This window comes from Triticum aestivum, chromosome 5D (genome assembly GCF_018294505.1).
Source record: "Triticum aestivum cultivar Chinese Spring chromosome 5D, IWGSC CS RefSeq v2.1, whole genome shotgun sequence".
Lineage (NCBI taxonomy): Eukaryota > Viridiplantae > Streptophyta > Magnoliopsida > Poales > Poaceae > Triticum > Triticum aestivum.
This window is the reverse complement of record NC_057808.1, coordinates 472,895,318-472,916,536: the sequence shown is the minus strand read 5'-3', so window position 1 is coordinate 472,916,536 and position 21,219 is coordinate 472,895,318. Positions and strand designations below refer to the sequence as shown.

The window sequence follows — 21,219 nt, the reverse complement described above, 5'->3', positions numbered from 1 at the left end:
ATTACTACAGACTGCTCTGTTTTTGACAGATTCTGTTTTCCAAGTGTTGTTTGCTTATTTTGATGAATCTATGGGTAGTATCAGGGGGTATGAACCATGTATAAGTTGTAATACAGTAGATATGACACCAATTTAAATAAAGAATGAGTTCACAACAGTACCATAAGTGGTGATTTATTTTCTTATACTAACGGATCTCATGAGATTTTCTGTTGAGTTTTGTGTTGTGAAGTTTTCTAGTTTTGGGTAAGGATTTGATGGACTATGGAATAAGGAGTGGCAAGAGCCTAAGCTTGGGGATGCCCAAGGCACCCCACGGTAAAATTCAAGGACAACCAAGAGCCTAAGCTTGGGGATGCCCCAGAAGGCATCCCCTCTTTCGTTTTCGTCTATCGGTAACTTTACTTGAGGCTATATTTTTATTCACCACATGATATGTGTTTTCCTTTGAGCGTCTTATATGATATGAGTCTTTGCTTTTTATTTTTCCACAATCATCCTTGCTGTACACACCTTTTGAGAGGGACACGCATGATTCGTGATTTGTTAGAATACTCTATGTGCTTCACTTATATCTTTTGAGCTAGGCAATTTTGCTCTAGTGCTTTACTTATATCTTTTTAGAGCACGGTGGTGGTTTTATTTTATAGAAATTGTTGAACTCTCATGCTTCACTTATATTATTTTGAGAGTCTTTCTAAATAGCATGGCAATTTTCTTTGGTTATGAATTTAGTCCTAATATGATAGACATCCAAGAGGGATATAATATAAAAAAATCATATAAAGTGCATTGAATACTATGAGAAGTTTGATTCCTTATGATTGTTTTGAGATATGAGGGTGATAATATTAGAGTCATGCTAGTGAGTAATTATGGATTGTAGAAATACTTGTGTTAAAGTTTGTGATTCCTGTAGCATGCGCGTATGGTGAACCGTTATGTAACGAAGTTGGAGCATTAGGTATTTTTTGATTGTCTTCCTTATGAGTGGCGTCGGGATGAGCGATGGTTTTTTCCTACCAATCTATCCCCCTAGGAGCATGCGTGTAGTACTTTGTTTCAATGACTAATAGATTTTTGCAATAAGTATGTGAGTTCTTTATGACTAATGTTGAGTCCATGGATTATACGCACTCTCACCCTTCCACCATTGCTAGCCTCTCTAGTACCGCACAACTTTCGCCGGTACCATACACCCACCATATACCTTCCTCAAAACAGCCACCATACCTACCTATTAGCCATTCCGAGATATATTGCCATGCAACTTTCCACAGTTCCGTTTATTATGACACGCTTCATCATTGTCATATTGCTTTGCATGATCATGTAGTTGACATCGTATTTGTGGCAAAGCCACCTTTCATCATTTTTTATACATGTCGCTCTTGAGTCATTGCACATCCCGGTACACCGCCGGAGGCATTCATATAGATTCATATTCTGTTCTAAGTATCGAGTTGTAATTCTTGAGTTGTAAGTAAATAAAAGTGTGATGATCTTCATTATTAGAGCATTGTCCCATGTGAGGAAAAAATAAAAGAGGCCAAAGAAGCGAACAACAAAAAGAGGCCAAAGAAGCCAAACAAAAAAATGAGAGAAAAGAAAGAAGGGGCAATGTTACTATCCTTTTTCCACACTTGTGCTTCAAAGTAGCACCATGATCTTCATGATAGAGAGTCTCCCATGTTGTCACTTTCATATACTAGTGGGAATTTTTCATTATAGAACTTGGCTTGTATATTCCAACGATGGGCTTCCTCAAATTGCCCTAGGTCTTCATGAGCAAGCAAGTTGGATGCACACCCACTTAGTTTCTTTTTGAGCTTTCATAAACTTATAGCTCTAATGCATCTGTTGCATGGCAATCCCTACTCACTCACATTGATATCTATTGATGGGCATCTCCATAGCCCGTTGATACGCCTAGTTGATGTGAGACTATCTCCTTCTTTTTTTCTTCTCCACAACCACCATATTCTATTCCACCTATAGTGCTATGTCCATGGCTCACGCTCATGTATTGCGTGAAAGTTGAAAAAGGTTGAGAACATCAAAAGTATGAAACAATTGCTTGGCTTGTCATGTGGGTTGTGCATGATTTAAATATTTTGTGGGATGAAGATGGAGTATAGCCAGACTATATGATTTTGTAGGGATAAGCTTTCTTTGGCCATGTTATTTTGAGAACACATGATTGCTTTGTTAGTATGCTTGAAGTATTATCGTTTTTATGTCAATATTAAACTTTTGTTTTGAATCTTATGGATCTGAACATTCAGGTCACAATAAAGAAAATTACATGGGTAAATATGTTAGGTAGCATTCCACATCAAAAATTCTGTTTTTATCACTTACCTCCTCGAGGACGAGCAGGAATTAAGCTTGGGGATGCTTGATACGTCTCCAGCGTATCTATATTTTTTATTGTTCCATGCTATTATGTTATCTGTTTTGGATGTTTTATATGCATTAATATGTTATTTTATATTGTTTTTGGTACTAACCTATTAACCTAGAGCCCAGTGCCAGTTTCTGTTTTTTCCTTGTTTTTCAGCTTCGCAGAAAAGGAATACCAAACGGAGTCCAAACGAATAAAACTTTCGCGATGATTTTTCTTGGACCATAAGACACTCAGGATACTTGGAGTTCAAGTCAGAAGAGCCAGAGGCGGCGACAAGGGTGGAGGGGGCGCCCCTACCTTGTGGGCCCCTCGTGACTCCCGTGACCTAGTTCTGCCTACTATATATTCACATATATTCCCAAACCCACCAGAAGCATCGACAAAAACACTTTTCCACCGCAACCTTCTGTTCCCATCAGATCCCATCTTGGGGCCTTTTCCGGCATCCTGCTGGAGGGATATTCGATCACGGAGGGCATCTACATCAACTCTATTGCCCTTCCGATGAAGCGTGAATAGTTTACCTCAGACCTATGGGTTCATAGCTTGTAGCTAGATGGCTTCTTCTCTCTCTTTGATTCTCAATACCATGTTCTCCTGGATGTTCTTGGAGATCTATCCGATGTAATCTTCTTTTGTGGTATGTTTGTCGAGATCCGATGAATTATGGATTTATGATCAGCTTATCTATGAATATTATTTGAATCTTCTCTGAATTCTTATATGCATGATTTTATATCTTTGTAATTCTCTTCGAACTATCGGTTTGGTTTGGCCAACTAGATTGGTTTTTCTTGCAATGGGAGAAATGCTTAGCTTTGGGTTCAATCTTGCGGTGTCCTCACCCAGTGACAAAGTAGGGGTAGCGAGGCACGTATTGTATTGTGGCCATCGAGGATAAAAAGATGGGGTTTACATCATATTGCTTGAGTTTATTCCTATACATCATGTCATCTTACTTAAAGCGTTACTCTATTCTTCATGAACTTAATACTCTAGATGCAGGCAGGAGTCGGTCGATGTGTGGAGTAATAGTAGTAGATGCAGGCAGGAGTCGGTCTACTTGACACGGACGTGATGCCTATATTACATAATCATTGGCTTGGATATTGTCATAACTTTGCGCTTTTCTATCAATTGCTCGATAGTAATTTGTTCATGAAGGAAATATGCCCTAGAGGACATTATAAAGTTGTTATTTTATATTTCCTTATTCGTGATAAGGTTCATTATTCATGCTAGAATTGTATTGTTCGGAAACCTAAATACATGTGTGAATACATAAAGAAGCACCATGCCCCTAGTGAGCCTTTACTTGATTAGCTCGTTGATCAAAGATGATTAAGGTTTCCTAACCATGGACATGAGTTGTCATTTTATAACAGGATCACATCATTAGGGGAATGATGTGATGGACAACACCCATCCATTAGCTTCGCATTATGATCGTTCAGTTTTATTGCTATTGCTTTCTTCATGTCAAATACATATCCCTTCGACTATGATATTATGCAACTCCCGGATACCGGAGGAATACCTTGTGTGCTATCAAATGTCACAACGTAACTGGGTGATTATAAAGATGCTCTACAGGTATCTCCGAAGGTGTTTGTTGAGTTGGCATAGATCGAGATTAGGATTTGTCACTCCGAGTATCGGAGAGGTATCTCTGGGCCCTCTCGGTAATACACATCATAAGCTTGCAAGAAAACGACTAAGGAGTTAGTCACAAGGTGATGTATTACGGAACGAGTAAAGAGACTTGCCGGTAACGAGATTGAACTAGGTATGAAGATACCAACGATCGAATCTCGGGCAAGTAACATACCGATGGACAAAGGGAATTACGTATGCTCTCATAACAGTTCGACCGATAAAGATCTTCATAGAATATGTAGGAGCCAATATGGGCATCCAGGTTCCGCTATTGGTTATTGACCGGATAGGTGTCTCGGTCATGTCTGCATAGTTCTCAAACCCGTAGGGTCCGCACGCTTAACGTTCGATGACGATATAGTATTATATGAGTTATGTGTTTGGTGACCGAATGTTGTTTGGAGTCCCGGATGAGATCACGGACATGACGAGGAGTCTCGAAATAGCCAAGAGGTAAAGATTGATATGTAGGATGATGGTATTCGGACACCGGAAGTGTTCTGGAGGGTACGAGATACATATCGGATCACCGGAAGGGGTTCTGGGCACCCCCGGCAAAGAATATGGGCCTTATGGGCCAAGAGGGGAAACGCACCAACCACAAGGGGCTGGTGCGCCCCCCGTATGAGCCGGCCAAGGTGGAGAAGGAAAGGGGAAGGAGGAAAGGAAAGAAAGGGAATACGATTCCCCTTTCCTCCGGTTCACGAAGCTAGCGCTCACAGCCGCACCTGCTGGGCCGGCCCACGACAAGCCTTATTTATACCACACAAAAATCCCCTAAAAAGGTTGCTCCCGTGAGGATTCGACCACGGGACGTCCAGTACCTGTTATAGTCGCTAAACCACTAGGGCAACCAATCGATCATGGATATTTTCAGCGCGAAAGAGTTAAGAATAATTAAAGTCGCGCTATTAATTGCGCACAGATTTGGGAAAACGTAATTTTTTTGGAAGAAATTTGAAAGTTCACAGATTTCAAAATAAATCACGAATTGAAAAGGTTAACGAACTAAAAAAATCATTGATTTTAAAAAAGTTCACAAATTTCAAAAAAGTTCATTAATTTTGAAAAATAGTCCATCAATATCAAAAAAGTTCATTCGAATTTAAAAAAAGTTCAGCGAATTTGAAAAAAGTTCATCGAATTTTAAAAAAAAGTTCATCGAAGCTGGAAAAAGTTCATCAAATTTGAAAAAAAAAGTTCATCGAAATCTAGAAAAAGTTCATCAAATTTGAAAAAAGTTCATCGAATTTTTAAAAAAAATGTATTTTCCATTTTTTGTTCGTGACTTCAAAACGTGTTCATAGCTTTCAAATTTATTCACTTTTTCAAATTTTGTTCACAATTTTAAATTGTTCACTGTACATCAAAAAATGTTCAATGGGTATTTAAATGGTTTTTCAGCGCATATCACAAAATTGTTCAATGTGTAGTTAAAAATTGTTCAGATTATATTACAAAAATGTTCAATGTATAAAATTTGTTCATCTTATATAAAAAATGTATAAATATGTTTTAAATTATTTCAATGTATATCACAAAAATGTTCGCTGTGTAGTTAAAAATTGTTCATCGTACACCGAAAAAATGTTCAGTGTATATTTGAAAATCGCTAGTCATATATAAATTTTTGTTCATGTTCTCAATAATTGTTCACGTTTTAAAAAAATCATGGAATTTGAGAATTTTCATCGAATTTTAAAAAAAGTTCATTCAATTTAAAAAAATCACGAATTTTGAAAAGTTCGCATTTTTAAGAAAATAAAAAAAGGAAAATGAGAAAAGAAAAAGAAAAAAGGAACCAGAAAAAAATAAAAAAACGCCCAGAAATCAGCGAGCAGTGAAAGCTGATTTGGTGGGCTCTCGCAGCCTACGTAAATAAAAGAACCAAAATAAGTAAATTTACACAATTGGTACGGTGGTCTGTTGGTTAGTGAGCTGTTGTTTCAACGGAGAGATTGCGAGTTTGAGCCCTCACATCTGAAATAAGATTTTTGCTGCAGCTTTTTAACAGGAAAGAAAAAGAGGGAAATGGGCCGGCCCAGCGCGGTGCGGGGGTATGCGCCCGTTTGCAGAGGAAATGTCCTTTCCTCCCCCCCCCCCTCCCCCCCCTTCCCCCTCTTTCCTTCCCCTTCCGATATATATGGCAGGGGCGCGCGGCTTGGGAGGAGCTCAAGTAGGAGTCGGTCCTACTTGGGATGCCTCCTGGCCTCTCCCCTCCCCCTCCCATCTATATATATGAGGGGGGGGGCTAGCACACCCCAGACAATTGTTTAGCCGTGTGCGGCGCCCCCTCCACCGTTTACACCCCGGTCATATTTTTATAGTGCTTAGGCGAAGCTCTGTGAGGATAACTTCACCATCACCGTCACCACGCCGTCGTGCTGACGGAACTCATCTACTACCTCGACGTCTTGCTGGATCAAGAAGGCGAGGGACGTCACCGAGCTGAACGTGTGCAGAACGTGGAGGTGACGTGTGTTCGGTACTTGATCGGTTGAAGCGCGAAGAAGTTCGACTACATCAACCGCGTTGAGAAACGCTTCCGCTTACGGTCTACGAGGGTACGTAGACATACTCTCCCCCTCGTTGCTATGCATCTCCATGGATAGATCATTGCGTGTGCGTAAATTTTTTTGTTTTGTTTTCCATGCAACGATTCCCAACAGTTCACCCACCGTATTATTTGCCTTCAAGAGAGAAGCCTCTAGTGAAACCTATGGCCCCCGGGTCTATTTTCCATCATATTAGTTTCTGATCTACTATTTTGCAATCTTTTACTTTCAGATCTATAAACCAAAAATTGAAAATATTTTATCTTTTGTTTAGTTTTTTTATCTATCTCTATCCGATCTTACTTTTGCGAGTGACCGTGAAGGGATTGACAACCCCTTTATCGCATTGGGTGCAAGTGTTTGATTGTTTGTGCGTTCTTCTTCTTCTGGATTGATACATTGGTTCTTAACTGGGGGAAATACTTATCTCTACTTTGCTGCATCACCCTTTTCTCTTTAAGGAAAAAACCAACACAAGTTCAAGAAGTAGCAGTATCCAGCAAGGATGATTGTGACAAACTAAAAAGCAAAACAAGCAAAGACTCATATAACACAACATGCTCCAAGCAAAACTCATAATATGTCACGAATAAAAATATAGCTCCAAGTAAAATTACCAATGATTGTTAGAAGAAAGAGGAGATGCCTTCCGGGGCATCCCCAAGCTTAGTTGCTTGGTTCTCTTCGAATACTAACTTGGGGTGCCATGGGCATCCCCAAGCCCATCGCATGCAAATATGATAAAGAATAGACCCGGGGGCCGTAGATTTCACTAGTGGCTTCTCTCAATAAATAGCACACGGTGGGTAAACAAATTATTGTTGGGCAATTGATAGAACCTCAAATAATTATGACGATATCCAGGCAATGATCAATATATAGGCATCACGTCCTAGATTAGTAGACCGACTTCCGCCTGCATCTACTACTATTACTCCACACATCGACCGCTATCCAGCATGCATCTAGTGTATTAAGTTCATGAAGAAACGGAGTAATGCAATAAGAACGATGACATGATGTAGACAAGATCTATTCATGTAGGAATAGACCCCATATTTTTATCCTTAATAGCAACGATACATGCGTGCCTTGCTACCCCTTCTGTCACCGGGTGAGGACACCGCAAGATCGAACCCATCACAAAGCACCTCTTCCCATTGCAAGAAAAATCAATCTAGTTGGCCAAACCAAACCAAAGTTTCTAAGAAGAAATACGAGGCTATAATAATCATGCATATAAGAGATCAAAGAAGACTTAAATAATATTCATAGATAGAACTGATCATAAACTCGCAATTTCATCGGATCCCAACAAACGCACCGCAAAAAGTCATTACATCAAATAGATCCCCAAGAACATCAAGGAGAACATTGTAATGAGAATCAAAAAGAGAGAAGAAGCCATCTAGCTACTGCCTACGGACCCATAGGTCTGTGATAAACTACTCACGCATCATCGAATGAGCACCAATGAGGATGATGAACCCCTCCATGATCGTGTTCCCCTCCGGCAAGGTGCCAGAATAGGGCTCTAGAATGGATCTTGTGGTTCTAGAACTTGCGGCGGCTGGAATTTTGTTTCATCGACTCCCCTAGGGTTTCTGGAATATTTTGGTATCTATAGAGCTGAGAGGCGGTGGAAAGGACTACCATGGGCTCCACTACCCACCAGGGCGCGCCTGGGGCCTCTGGCACGCCCTGGGCCCCTGGTGCCTTGTGGGCCCCACGGGCCTCCCCTCTGAAAGATCGTGGATGTCGCCTAGAGGGGGGTGAATAGGCGCTTTAAAATAATTACGGTTTAGGCTTGAACAAATGCGGAATAAACCTAGCGGTTAATTTGTCAAGCAAAAAACCTACAACAACTAGGCTCACCTATGTGCACCAACAACTTATGCTAAGCAAGATAAACAACTAGGTGATAGCAAGATATATAACAAGAAACAATATGGCTATCACAAAGTAAAGTGCATAAGTAAAGGGCTCAGGTAAGAGATAACCGAGGCACGCGGAGACGATGATGTATCCCGAAGTTCACACCCTTGCGGATGCTAATCTCCGTTTGGAGCGGTGTGGAGGCACAATGCTCCCCAAGAAGCCACTAGGGCCACCGTAATCTCCTCACGCCCTCGCACAATGCAAGATGCCGTGATTCCACTAAGGGACCCTGATGGCGGTCACCGAACCCGTACAAATGGCAACCCTTGGGGGTGGTCACCGAACCCGTACACTTTGGCAACCCTTGGGGGCGGTCACCGGAACCCGTCAAATTGCTCGGGGCGATCTCCACAACCTAATTGGAGACCCCGACGCTTGCCCGGAGCTTTACACCAAAATGATTGAGCTCCGAACACCACCAACCGTCTAGGGCGCCCAAGCACCCAAGAGGAACAAGCTCAAGGGTACCAAGCACCCAAGAGTAATAAGCTTCTCAACTTGTAACTTCCACGTATCACCGTGGAGAACTCAAACCGATGCACCAAATGCAATGGCAAGGGCACACGGAGTGCCCAAGTCCTTCTCTCTCAAATCCCACCGAAGAAACTAATGCTAGGGAGGAAAATGAGAGGAAGAACAAGAAGGAGAACACCAAGAACTCCAAGATCTAGATCCAATGGGTTCCCCTCACATAGAGGAGAAAGTGATTGGTGGAAATGTGGATCTAGATCTCCTCTCTCTTTTCCCTCAAAAACTAGCAAGAATCCATGGAGGGATTGAGAGTTAGCAAGCTCGAAGAAGGTCAACAATGGGGGAAGAACACGAGCTCAAAAGATAAAGTAGAATGGGGAAGAAGACCCCCTTATATAGTGGGGGGAACAATCCAACAGTTACCCCCACTTCAGCCCGGCAGAGAGCGGTACTACCGCTTGGCCAGCGGTACTACCGCTTGCCCCTATAAGCGGTACTACCGCTCCCCCTCGCGGTACTGCCGCTGGGCCCAGAGCGGTACTACCGCGGTGGCAGGGCGGTACTACCGCATACAAGCGGTACAACGGCCCCCACTGCCGTGGCCAGTACCGTAAAACCCGACACGAAAAAAAGACCCCTCGAATCGAGGCGGTACTAGCACGAGACCGCAGCGGTACTACGGCTGGGGGCTACCAGCGGTACTACCGCTTGTAGCACCCAAGCGGTACTACCGCTCCGGCCCGCGGTACTACCGCTAGGAAACCAAAACTGCCATAACTTCTGCATATGAGCTCCGAATTGAGCAAACTCAAGCTTGTTGGATAGAGGAAGACGAGTAGCATCAAAACAGCGGCTGGTTATAGTAAGAAGAGGCAGGGGAGGTATGCCAACAAATAGACGAGTGAAACCTCCAACCGAGAATAACCGGCATAACCTCCAACATCGAAAACATCATAGAAGATGCGAGTGAACTCCGTTTTCGATGAACTCGAGCTTGTCATCAAGATGACCATAAGCTCCTAAACTCACAAAGAGAAGAACCAAACAAGAACCAATAAAGATGATGCAAGGATGCAATGGTTTGAGCTCTCTATGAATGATACGATCAAGCTACTCATCGAGAGCCCCCCTTGATAGTACGGCAATCGATCCTATAACCCGGTCTCCCACCTACCATCATGAGACCGGTAAAATAGAAAACCTATCAAGAGCAAACCTTTGTCTTGCACATGGTCCACTTGAGCTAGATAATGACGATCTTGACTCCCTCAAGTTGGACCACCTTTCTTGGTTGCGTTGGCTCGATGAAGACTAGTTGATTGCTCCCCCATGCTCCACTATGGGTGAGCCACTCTTCCGCACATCTTCACAAGTCCATTGTCACCATAATGGACGGCAAGCTTCAAGCATTTGATCTCTTCATGATGCTTCACTTGAACTTGCACACCGCAACATCTTCACAAGTCCATTGTCACCACAATGGACGGCAAGCTTCAAGCATTTGATCTCTTCATGATGCTTCACTTGAACTTGCACACCGCAACCTAACCCCACAAAGAACTCTCACGAAGATCATGGGTTAGTACACAAAGCGTAATTGACAATGCTCACCACACCATGGGATCGCTTGATCCCTCTCGGTACATCTTCTACGCTTTGTGAGTTGATCAAGTTGATTCACTCTTGACTTAGTCTTGATCAAACATGAATCTTTTCAACTCTCTTCATTTGGATGATGTCTTGAAGATATACATGAATGATCACACAATCTTATTCTCCAAGACATGCTTGCAATAAGCTCAACTCTCACATGACCAATCTTTGGATAATTCCTTAATAACACCTTGGTCACCACAGAAACTCCTTGAAACCAACACATGAACTTCAAGAAATGCCTATGGACAAATCCTTCAAATATAACTCAAGGCAACCATTAGTCCATAGAGATTGTCATCAATTACCAAAACCAAACATGGGGGCACCGCATGTTCTTTCACCCTCTTGCACTTCCTTGGCTCCCAAGTTGTCTTCTGCACAGAAAAAAAACTCCAAAAACTTTCGCTGCATTTGGACTCCGTTTGATATGGATATTCTGTGAAGTAAAAACAACCAAAAAATAGCAATTGGCACTGGGCACTATGTCAATAGGTTAGTCCCAAAAAATGATATAAAGTTGCTATAAAATGAATATGAAACATCAAGAATGATAATATAACTGTATGGAACAATAAAAAATTATAGATACGTTGGAGACGTATCATGCGCTCATTTGTGGTGAAGTTTGTTTTCCTCATGCTTGTCTTGATGAGGCTTTTGCCATTTCAATTGGTATCTCTCCTCTTGACAAGGCTAATTTTCTATCTTCGCCTTGGTTTGTCACAAGCTTTCTTGTTAATTCACATATTAGTGAGCTTGTGAATCCATTTGCTAGTTGTGTGTGGGGGGGGGAGGACATGTATTGCACTTTGTATCTCTTTTTTCAAGACTATATTGATGCTTAATGCTCAACCTCATATTAGTCTTCTCAAGTGCTTTGCCATGACTCACACACATCATTTTGGTTGAGCCTATTCTTAATTTGTCTCTTTTACGTGTTGCTCAACCATGTGCTTGTTGCAAGTGCTATGCTTTGTTTCTCCTACAACACCGATGGTGGAGGAGCAGCCTGCGCCGGTGCCTATGTCGGCGTTCCAACAGGCACAGGAGGAATAGCGGTACAACATGTTCCTCCTAGAGCAGCACCGGCTGGCGGAGGGCCAAATCGACGGCGAGCGCACGAGCGAGGCGGTCATGGCAGCCATGGCCGAGGCGAACCCCAACTTCGTCGCGGAGCAGCATGCGATCTCCGAGGCCATCTGCGCTCAAGCCGCCGCTCGTCAGGAAATGGCCGCCGCGGAAATGCAGCTGGAGGTGATCGCGGACGAGAACAACGCCAGCTGCGCCTCCTACGCGCCGTGGACGAACTATCAAGCGGCCCAGTGGGATGACGACAGCGCGGGCGCCACCTTTTCCATCGTGGACCTCACGTCCACCAAGGCCGGCTAAGGTGAGGATTCCTCCGAGGATGAGTAGGGAACGGGAGGCGGCATGGCCTTGTATCCCATGTGGACTGGCCCGTCTTTCGTGTTCTGCTCTTCCTTACCGGAGACCGCATCTTCACTTCATTGGCCTTATCGTCGGTGTTCATGGAGACAACACATGGAAGACGACAAGAGCTTGGACGTCGGACGCCACCGTATAATAGGTTTAGGGTCGGGTCGGAATGGATTTTTTCTTCTTCTAAATGTTCGAAATCTAATGAAAAGATGTCGTGTTTGCATTAATGTTGTCCGGTCTATACGAAATCCGCCGTGTTTGCACATATTTCGTCCGATTAGTTTAAAAAGTAGCTGAAATGTATGCATGCAGCGTTGTATGGCCGCCTCCTGCATCCTTGTCCGCGGACTGGTCCCCCTGTTCACGGACGGATGCGAGAGAAAATTTGTGGATAGACGTTGGGATTCCCTTAGTATGAGGATAATTCTTCTATAATAATTAGAGATGGATAAGAAACTAAATCCCGGCTCTCCATATCTCAAACATATGTTGCAATGTTGACATATACTCCCTTCGTGCTTAAATATAAGAACTTTTAAAGATTTTAATATAAACAATATATGAAGGTAAAAGAATGAATTTATATTTTAAAATATATCTATATATATCTGTATGTTGTCTATATTAAAATCTTTAAAATGGCTTATATTTACAAACGGAGAGAGTAGTATATACTTAGAATTTACGACGAGCTAACGAATGTCAGTCATTAGTCATTATATAGTGCAATCAACCATTGTGATACAAAGCCTATCACTTGCATGAGAGCATCTACAGCCAGACGTCTCAAACCCGCCTCATATGTTCGAACGGACCGTCCGGTCATTGTCCGGTCATGATTTTTTACCCAGACGGCCCTCAAACACCCGGGCTGACTGGCACCCCTTATATCCATGCCCGCCACGTCGGACCCGGCCCACACTGGCCCACCCGACCCCACATATATTCCTTTCCATCCGCTCACCGTATCAAACCCTAGCCACTTCACTCCACTCCCCTCTGCCACCCAAGCTCGTCTCCGGCATGGCGGGCAGCGGATCCGAGTCCTTCACCTCCAGATTCGTCGACCCCGAGCTCATCCCATGCGGCCCTGAGGAGGAGATGGTCCTCCGGCTTGCGCTCCGTCGCGCCTGGGAGGTGGCCCGTGGCGATGCTCGGACTCCTTCCATCGGGAATCCATTGCGTCCGCCCAAATGACGCATGGATCCGGCGCTAGGCCAACCGTAGCTACCTCACCGGAGCCCGTGCGGTCCGTTTGGCATCCGAACGCGCTGGCGGACGCGCAACCCCTTCGTTGGTGCGCCGAGCATCGGGACGCACCATGGGCCTCATCCGACAATAACATGGCACGGTGTGCCCGCCGTGCAAGCCACCGGGTGCGGGAGGCGGCGGCAGCCCTCGCGGCGGTGGACATCGGTGAGGCGGAGTCGCATTCTTCGGCGCCCTGTATGGCGCATCAGTCTAGGCGCCACAACCGCATCGTGGTGGACGTCGACGGCTCGTCCCAGGACGGATCCGTCATCGATCTGACGTCCACCGGCACCCAACGGGTTCTGGGTTCCGAAGAGGAAGAGTAGGGCATGGGAGACGGCGGCGCATTGAGTCCTGTGAGCCGGCTCGTGTCCCATGCCCTACTCTACCTTGTCAGCGACCAGACCGACACTCTGAGAAGTGCAGCCAACCGCCGGACATGGCCACGTTGGTGTGTTGCAAATAATAATATGGATTTGAGATTTCTAATTTAAGTTATCCAGATGTGGAATGCATTTTTTGAGGCGTGACCGATCATTGTCTGCGGACGCGAACGCGGGCGTTTGAGGGATCGGATAAGCTCTAATATTACACGGGCGCAACAGAGCACGCCAACAAGCGGTGCGCCAGCAGGCCCTGTATTAAATCAATCAAACGGTGGAGGCATCGCCATATATTGAGTAAATTGCTGAAAGCCACCACATTTGTGGCTAGGGTACTGCAAAACTACCGCTTTTGCCAAAAATCACAAAAAACCACCACTTCTGTGGCAAGTGAGTAACAAATCCCACTGATTCAAAACTAACCCGCGTTAATAGCAAAACTGACAGGTGGGACCCGCATGTCTAGGCTAATGTGGCAAAGACTAGTTCTAGTCAATGTTTGACCTGCTGAGGTGGACATGGGTCCCACTTGTCTGCCACAACTCTTATCTCCTCTCTCTCTCATGTCCTTCCTGCCACATGCCCGCCCCCTGCCTGCACCCCAGTCAACTCCGACGAGGCCTAGCCCCTATGCGCCCGCTCCCTGCCTGCTCCAGCGAGGCCTAGCCCCTGTGCGCCCGCCCCCTGCCTGCTCCGGCGAGGCCGAGCTGCCGCATGCCCGCCCACTGCCTGCTCCTCGTCGCGCGCGCTCCCTCCCCCTGCCTGCTCCTCGCCGCGCGCCCGCCCCCCTGCCTGCTCCGGCGAGGCCGAGCCGGCGTGAGCCCGCGCCCCGGCCCGCTCCGACAAGGCCGAGCTGCCGTGCGCGTGCGCCCAACACGCACGGGGTCGAGGTCAGTCGGCAGCGGTGAACGCGACCATGCCCAACCGTGAGAAGCTGGTGAATCAGCGGCGGTGGCGATGCAGGGGCCCTGCGGTGGTGGGTTCAAGGCCAGGCGGCGGCGGTAGCGATGCAGGGGCCCTGTGGCGGTGGGTTCAAGGCCAGGCGGCGGACGCGACCGTGGCCAGCCGCTTGACCCTGGTGAGCGGCTCGGGCGGAGCGACTCCTCGCCGCCAGATGCTCCTGTCATGGCCGGCCACTAGTGGATCGATAACGACGGCGATGCAGGGTCCCTGCGGCGGTGGGGTTCGAGTCCAATCGGCGGCGGCGATGCCGGGCCCTACGGCGGTGGTTGGAGCCCGTTTTGGACGGGAAACAACGGCGGAGGGCGGATCTGGAGGCGGGAGACTGATTCCGGTCGGATCTGGAGTCCGGCAGTGCGGCGACAGCTGGGTACGGCCGCGTCCGCCGCCACCAGTCGTCGAGGAGCGCCCCCGAGCAGATGTGAGGAGGAAGACGGAGGTGTGAGGCTGACATGTGGGCCCTTTGCTACCTCAGCATATTATCCAGCTAGGCACGCCAAATCAGCCTGACATGTGGGCCCAACTCGTCAGTTCCACTGTTAGACGTGTCTCAGTTTCGACTTAGTGTGATTTGTTACTCACTTGCACCGGAGTCGATGGTTTTTCATGATTTTTGGCAAAAGCGGTGGTTTTGGAGTACTCTAGCCACAAATGTGGTGGCTTTGAGCAATTTACTCATTATAAGACAGCAGCCACAGCCACATCCCATCCCTACTCCGCTCATCACGTTTCATTTGAAGCAAGCAACAACAGACACTGAGGCCGCTCTCTGACTCGGAGGAGGGAGTGATGGGTTGCCGGCAGACGGTGGTGGCCGCGCTGCTGCTGGCGGCGGCGCTGGCCGCGTGCGCGGCGACGCCGGCGACGGCGACGCACAGGATCTACATCAACTGGCTGGCCCACAGCAACTACTCTGACTGGGCCAAGAGCCACGGGCCCTTCTCCAAGGGAGACTATCTCGGTACGCACGCACAAGGAATCAACGTTTCTTTTTCTCCCATGGTTTCTCCGGCTGATTCGCTTCGTGTCATCGTGCACAGTGTTCTACACGCCGGACAAGAACCTGGACGTGGTGGAGGTGAACGAGCGCGGGTTCGATAGGTGCGACCCCAGAAACCCCATCTACCGCTCCTCCGGCGGCCGTGATATCCCCATCCTGCTCAGCGAGGCCAAGGTCTACTACTTCATCTGCAGCGTCGGCAGGTACTGCCCCGACGGGATGCGCCTCGCCATCGAGGTCCATGACATGCCGCGGACGCCGGCCTCCGCACGCGACGACACGTCCGGCGCCGCAATGGTGGAGAGCAACATCACCTCACCGGCGGCTGGACCCCGAGCGAGCTCGGAGAGCGAGGGAGAGGGGCAGGCAGGAGGACGAAGCGACGATGCTGTTCATCTGTTCCGGAAAACTAGAAGGAACAAGCACGCTGGGCTAGCTGAGGCCCGGCCTGTAAATTAGGCAGTACTCATATAGACCAAAATCAAATGGTGTTCTCAAAAAACTAGACCTAATGGAATAAAAGGACAAGTTAAAAAGTGAAAATGGATTAATAATTTTATGTTGGTAACTCATTTGTGAGAGCAGAATAATTTAGAAATGAACATATAAACTATTCACTGGTGCAACAAATATAAGATGATACGAGAACAAATCGAGAGTGCACGGGAAATTCTTCGACAATTTTAAAACATACTTCCTCCATCCGTAATTAGTCAACGCTCGAACGGATGTATCCAATGTCTGCTTAGATACAATCGGACAAATAGATAATGTTGGGATGAACCAAGAAAGTTTGGATACAGCCGAATCTAAGTATTGGCTAGGTGAATGGCCCGAGAAAGGCAAGAAAGCAAGTCGAGAGAATAGTTGAGACTTGAGATTGCATGTAAAATACTTCAACTCTTTTATCAGAATGGAAATTATAAATTAAAACTATTTTAGAAGTGTTTATGTACGTAGCTTGTGAGAACGGTGGGCCGTAGAATTTACAAAAGAAGTTCTTTAGGAAATGATACAATGTACTGTTCGGAAATGTTTTTTTTCCTGAAAGAATTTGTAGCCGCCGTGCAAAATGTTTGATCTTTCGAAAAATTGTTTCGTGCAAAATGTTTGATCTTTCGAACAACTGTTTTTGAACATACTAGCTTGTACAAAAAATCTTTGCTATGAACAGATGTTCCTCTATTTCAAGAAAAAATTTGTGGCATCACAAATGCTCTTGAAGAATTTCCCCCACGACGTTAAAAATGGAGAACTTCTTTTTTAGTTTCAGATTAAGGCCTAGTTTGCGGTTTCCTAAATTATGTTACCCCTAACAAATTTATAATTCCTTATGAAAAATAGGCATGAAGAACAAGATTGGTCAATCCAAAAATATATATGGAAAGGCTCAACATGGAGTAAGGTCGAAACCAGGACAGCGCCACGCATGGGCTAGGCTGCGGTCTGGCCCGTAAATTAGGCCCACCCATGTAAACCAAATGATGTTCTAAAAAAATTTCCAAATCAAAAATGGTGAAGCCTTGAAAAATCAGAAGTGCAAAAAATATGGCAGACATGCGAGAACTACCATCTCACAGGTCACAGCAGCAGCTTGGGGACAAGTTGTCTCCCAAGCGGAAGGGAATGCCACGACCAAGCAAGACACCAAGAAACATTCGGTGGATGCAATCGCTGGCAAGAAGAATCATGGAAATGAGTTCAATCCAAACGTATGTCACTGGTTGCCGATGGGTAAACCTGAACATGTGAAGCAGAGAGATGCTCTCCTGAATTCGACTTGGTGCCCTGCCATAGGGTTCAGGAACACAACAAAAACATGATGCAGAGTGGCAATGATCAATTATCTGATGCACATTTCGGTGCTTCATATCGGCTTTGCAAGAGCAGGTCCGGCGTATAACAGTCTACTAAATAGCAATTATAGAGCTAGGCTTTGAGAAGCTACTCTCAACGGTCAGCCCAATCCTTAAACAGAAGCATCATGTATAGAGGAACATTCAGCACGGCGATAATGGCAACCGACTGAACTTCGGACGCCATGTCGTTTTTTCAGAGTACGAAGGATGGCAGGTACTCAACCATGAAGAATGAACTGTTGTGCGATACATGGTTGTTTGTATCCGTGAATTTCGTAGGCAGGAGCAGAGGGAGACCTTCTGACAGCAAATGCATAAATCATTCGCGCACAAAAGCACATTGTGCCCTACGACATGCACATCATTTAAGAACGTAATGTGAGGTCATTATCGTATCGCCGGTACGCCATTCAGACCAACATCACCAAGTTTTGTCAGAGCATCTATAGTCGGACTTTGCAAATCCAGCCCCACAAACGCCCGCGGGGGCGTCCGCGGACACTGCCGGTCATGCCTCAAATAATGCAATCCACATCCGGACACCTCAATTATCATATCTCAAATCCACACAAACTCATGCAACTATGTTGACGCACACACATCGTCCGCCTACTACATCACACCACTAAACATGCCATCGGACTACCAAAATTGGGCATGTTTGGCTATGGTGGAGATCATTCACGGCTTCCCTTGCCCTTCCCGGTGCCCTTGCAGCGGTAGTACCAGTTGAAGATGCAGTAGGGGTCAAGCCAGATCTGCTCGTCGCCGGAGCTGTCCTCGCCGTCATTGTCCTCCTTCTCCTCCTTCGGTGGCAGTTCGGCCATGACACGGACCGCCCAATTCTACTCTCGGGCAAGGGCGTGCGTGTTCCTCCGCTATCGTTTCTTCACAATGCGGGCGTGGATGGCTTCCTCCTCTGCGGCCGTTGGCGCCGCTCTGCTGCCGCCATTTCCGCCGCGATACAGGTCTTGGCGGCCCTTATCCTCTCCTTCCCACGGTGGGTTGCCCGTTTCCGGTAGGACTCATAGTCTGCCCGACCGATGATGGGGAAGGAGAGTTTTTTTGGCTGTCAGGACCGTGATGATCCAGCCCCAAAGGACCCAAGCGCCCGTTGAGCTGACACAATGGAGTTGCGCCGGATAGATCCGTCCGTCGGCCGGGCGTTGTCGTCCCGAGAGCATCGGAGTGCAATGCGAACCGCTATTCACGGGATGACACCCTAGTCGACGGATCCGGACTGGTCGGAGTCAGATCCGCTGCCCGCCATGCCGGAGATGGATGAAAATCGCCGGAGGTGAGCTCGGGTGGCGGAGGGAATGGAGGGGAAAGGAGTGTGAAGTGGCTAGGGTTTGGTCCGACGAGCGGATGTGGACGAATATGTGTGGGGTCGGGTAGGCCAACGTGGGCCGGGTCCGTTGTGGCGGACGCGCCCGGGCGCCCCCATATCCGCCCCATATTTGGGCTGGATACGAGGGGTGCCGGTCAGCCCGGGCGTTTGAGGCCCATTTGAGGCATCCGTCTGGGTCGAAAATTCATGGCCGGTCAGTGACGGGGCGGGCCGCCCGGGCATTTGAGCAGGGTTTGGGGCGCCCAGGTGTAGATGCTCTCACGATGGTTGGTCAGTTGGAGGCAGGGTGGCCATTGAACGTGGCAAAGGGGAAGGTCCTAAGTTTTGCTTCTTGCTCAACTTGTTTAAATCATTCATTCTCTCATATGTAGTTCGCACGAGTTGCTGTGATGCACCACACGATAGAGGGACGGCCATTTACGTACGCACACTGTTGGATGAAACCAAAGGGGCAGTATGTGTAGGACGACATGATCCGTTGATGAAATACTTGTTGGACATCTGGTTAATCTCATCAAATTTGAGACATTGTTGTACTAGACTTATTTGTGTGCTATGTATGGATGTTTTTGCTATTTTCTATTGAAACTTTCATGAATATCAGCCGGGTTGCATGAATTTGGTCCGCTTAGTTTGAATCATGGTTCAAACGTATGCGGACAGCGTTGGATGACGACCTTCAGCATCAGTGTCTATGGACTGGTCCCTCTGTCCGAGGACGGATGCGAGAGGGAATTTGCGTGTTTGGAGATGCCATTACATGTTCATAGTCAAAGCGGTGCTAGCCAGCAGGCACGCAACTGCATTAAATAAATTAATCAAGCGGTGGAGAAATAGTCATATATTTAACCAATAACATCTAAATCGTTTTGTTGTGTAATCTATCTACAACATGGATGATATGTTGTGTAATCAATCAAACGGCGGAGGAATAGCCATATGTTCAACCAAAAGCAATCTATCTTGTGGATAGATCGACAACCAAAAGCAATCTGGATAGATCAGCGTTGGTAATCTATCTAGATCTATCCATCTATCTTGTGGATAGATCGGCGTTGGTCTAGATAGATTGCTTGTGGTTTATATCTGCTAATATATGATCTTTATGTATGCACGTGTAGAAGCCACACAAAGCACGCCACACGCGTCCTCGTTCGACGCATCCCACCCTCCATTTTAAGACAGCAGCCACGGCCACAACCATAACCCATTCCCGCTCCGCTCGGCACGTTTCGTTTGGAGCGAGCAACAACAAACACCGAGGCCGCTCTCTGACTCGGAGTCGGAGGAGGGAGTGATGGGCTGCCGGCAGACAGTGGTGGCCGCGCTGTTGCTGGCGGCGACGATGGTGATGGCTGAGCGCAGGGTCTACATCGATTGGATGCCCCGCCATAACTTCTCCGGCTGGGCCAAGCTCAATGGGCCCTTCTACAAGGGCGACTACCTCGGTACGTAGAAGGATTCGACGTTTCTTTTTCTCCCGTGGTTTCTCCGGCTGACTCAATCTGTGTCATCGTGCGAAGCGTTCTATCACCCGGACAAGAAGTTGGACGTGGTGGAGGTGAACAAACGCGGGTTCGACATGTGCGACACTAGAAACCCTATCCACCGCTACCCCGGCGGCGGTACTCACCGTGGTACTACCTTCGTCCTGCTCAGCGAGGCCAAGTTCTACTACTTCACCTGCAGCGTCCGCTATTTCTGCCCTGCCGGGATGCGCCTCGACATCCCGGTCCAGGAAAGGCGGCGGACGCCGGACTCCGCACGCGACGACACGTCCGGCACCGCCATGGTGGAGAGCAGCGCCACCTCACCGGCGCCTGGACCCCGAGGGAGCTCGGAGGGCGAGAGAGACGTGCAGGAACAAGGACGAAGCGACGATGGAGTACAAGGAACAAAATGGGCAGACATGGAGTCCTCCAGGCCCGGCCCGTAAATTAGGCGTCTCGTTGAAAAGATACTCATACTCATATGGACCAAAGTCAAATGATGTTCCGAAATAAATAGACCAAATGAAAATAAGAGAACAAATTAAAAGGTGCAAAATGGATCATTTTATGTTGGTAACTCATTTTGTGAGAAAGAACAATAATTTAAGAATGAATATACAAACCATTCCATAAGTGTAACAAGTATAAGATGATACAAGAATAAAATGAGAGTGCACTGGAAATACTTCGACACTTTTAAAACATATGTAATTGAGACTTAAGAGTGCGCATGAAATACTTCAACTCCTTTGTTAGAATGGAAATTAACACCATTCCAGAAATGTATGTACATGGCTCGTGA

General features: G+C 46.7%; 2 protein-coding genes across 2 annotated transcripts; both read left to right on the top strand.

Annotated features, from left to right (window-relative positions):
* The first annotated feature begins 15,444 nt into the window (after positions 1–15,444).
* LOC123125572 (blue copper protein-like) lies at positions 15,445–16,275 on the top strand. The gene is made up of 2 exons (XM_044546047.1): positions 15,445–15,678; positions 15,758–16,275. Exons 1-2 carry the CDS (start codon positions 15,507–15,509, stop codon positions 16,174–16,176), a joined length of 591 nt encoding a protein of 196 aa, XP_044401982.1. The 5' UTR covers positions 15,445–15,506; the 3' UTR covers positions 16,177–16,275.
* A 3,777-nt stretch (positions 16,276–20,052) lies between these two features.
* On the top strand, positions 20,053–20,994 carry LOC123125571 (lamin-like protein). The gene is made up of 2 exons (XM_044546046.1): positions 20,053–20,375; positions 20,451–20,994. Exons 1-2 carry the CDS (start codon positions 20,225–20,227, stop codon positions 20,861–20,863), a joined length of 564 nt encoding a protein of 187 aa, XP_044401981.1. The 5' UTR covers positions 20,053–20,224; the 3' UTR covers positions 20,864–20,994.
* Positions 20,995–21,219: the final 225 nt, after the last annotated feature.

Coding starts and splice junctions, on each gene's coding strand:
- LOC123125572 (XM_044546047.1), top strand. CDS start 15,507: ATGGGTTGCCGGCAGACGGTGGTGGCCGCGCTGCTGCTGGCGGCGGCG. Junction 15,679..15,757: donor CTCCAAGGGAGACTATCTCG/GTACGCACGCAC, acceptor CATCGTGCACAG/TGTTCTACACGCCGGACAAG.
- LOC123125571 (XM_044546046.1), top strand. CDS start 20,225: ATGGGCTGCCGGCAGACAGTGGTGGCCGCGCTGTTGCTGGCGGCGACG. Junction 20,376..20,450: donor CTACAAGGGCGACTACCTCG/GTACGTAGAAGG, acceptor CATCGTGCGAAG/CGTTCTATCACCCGGACAAG.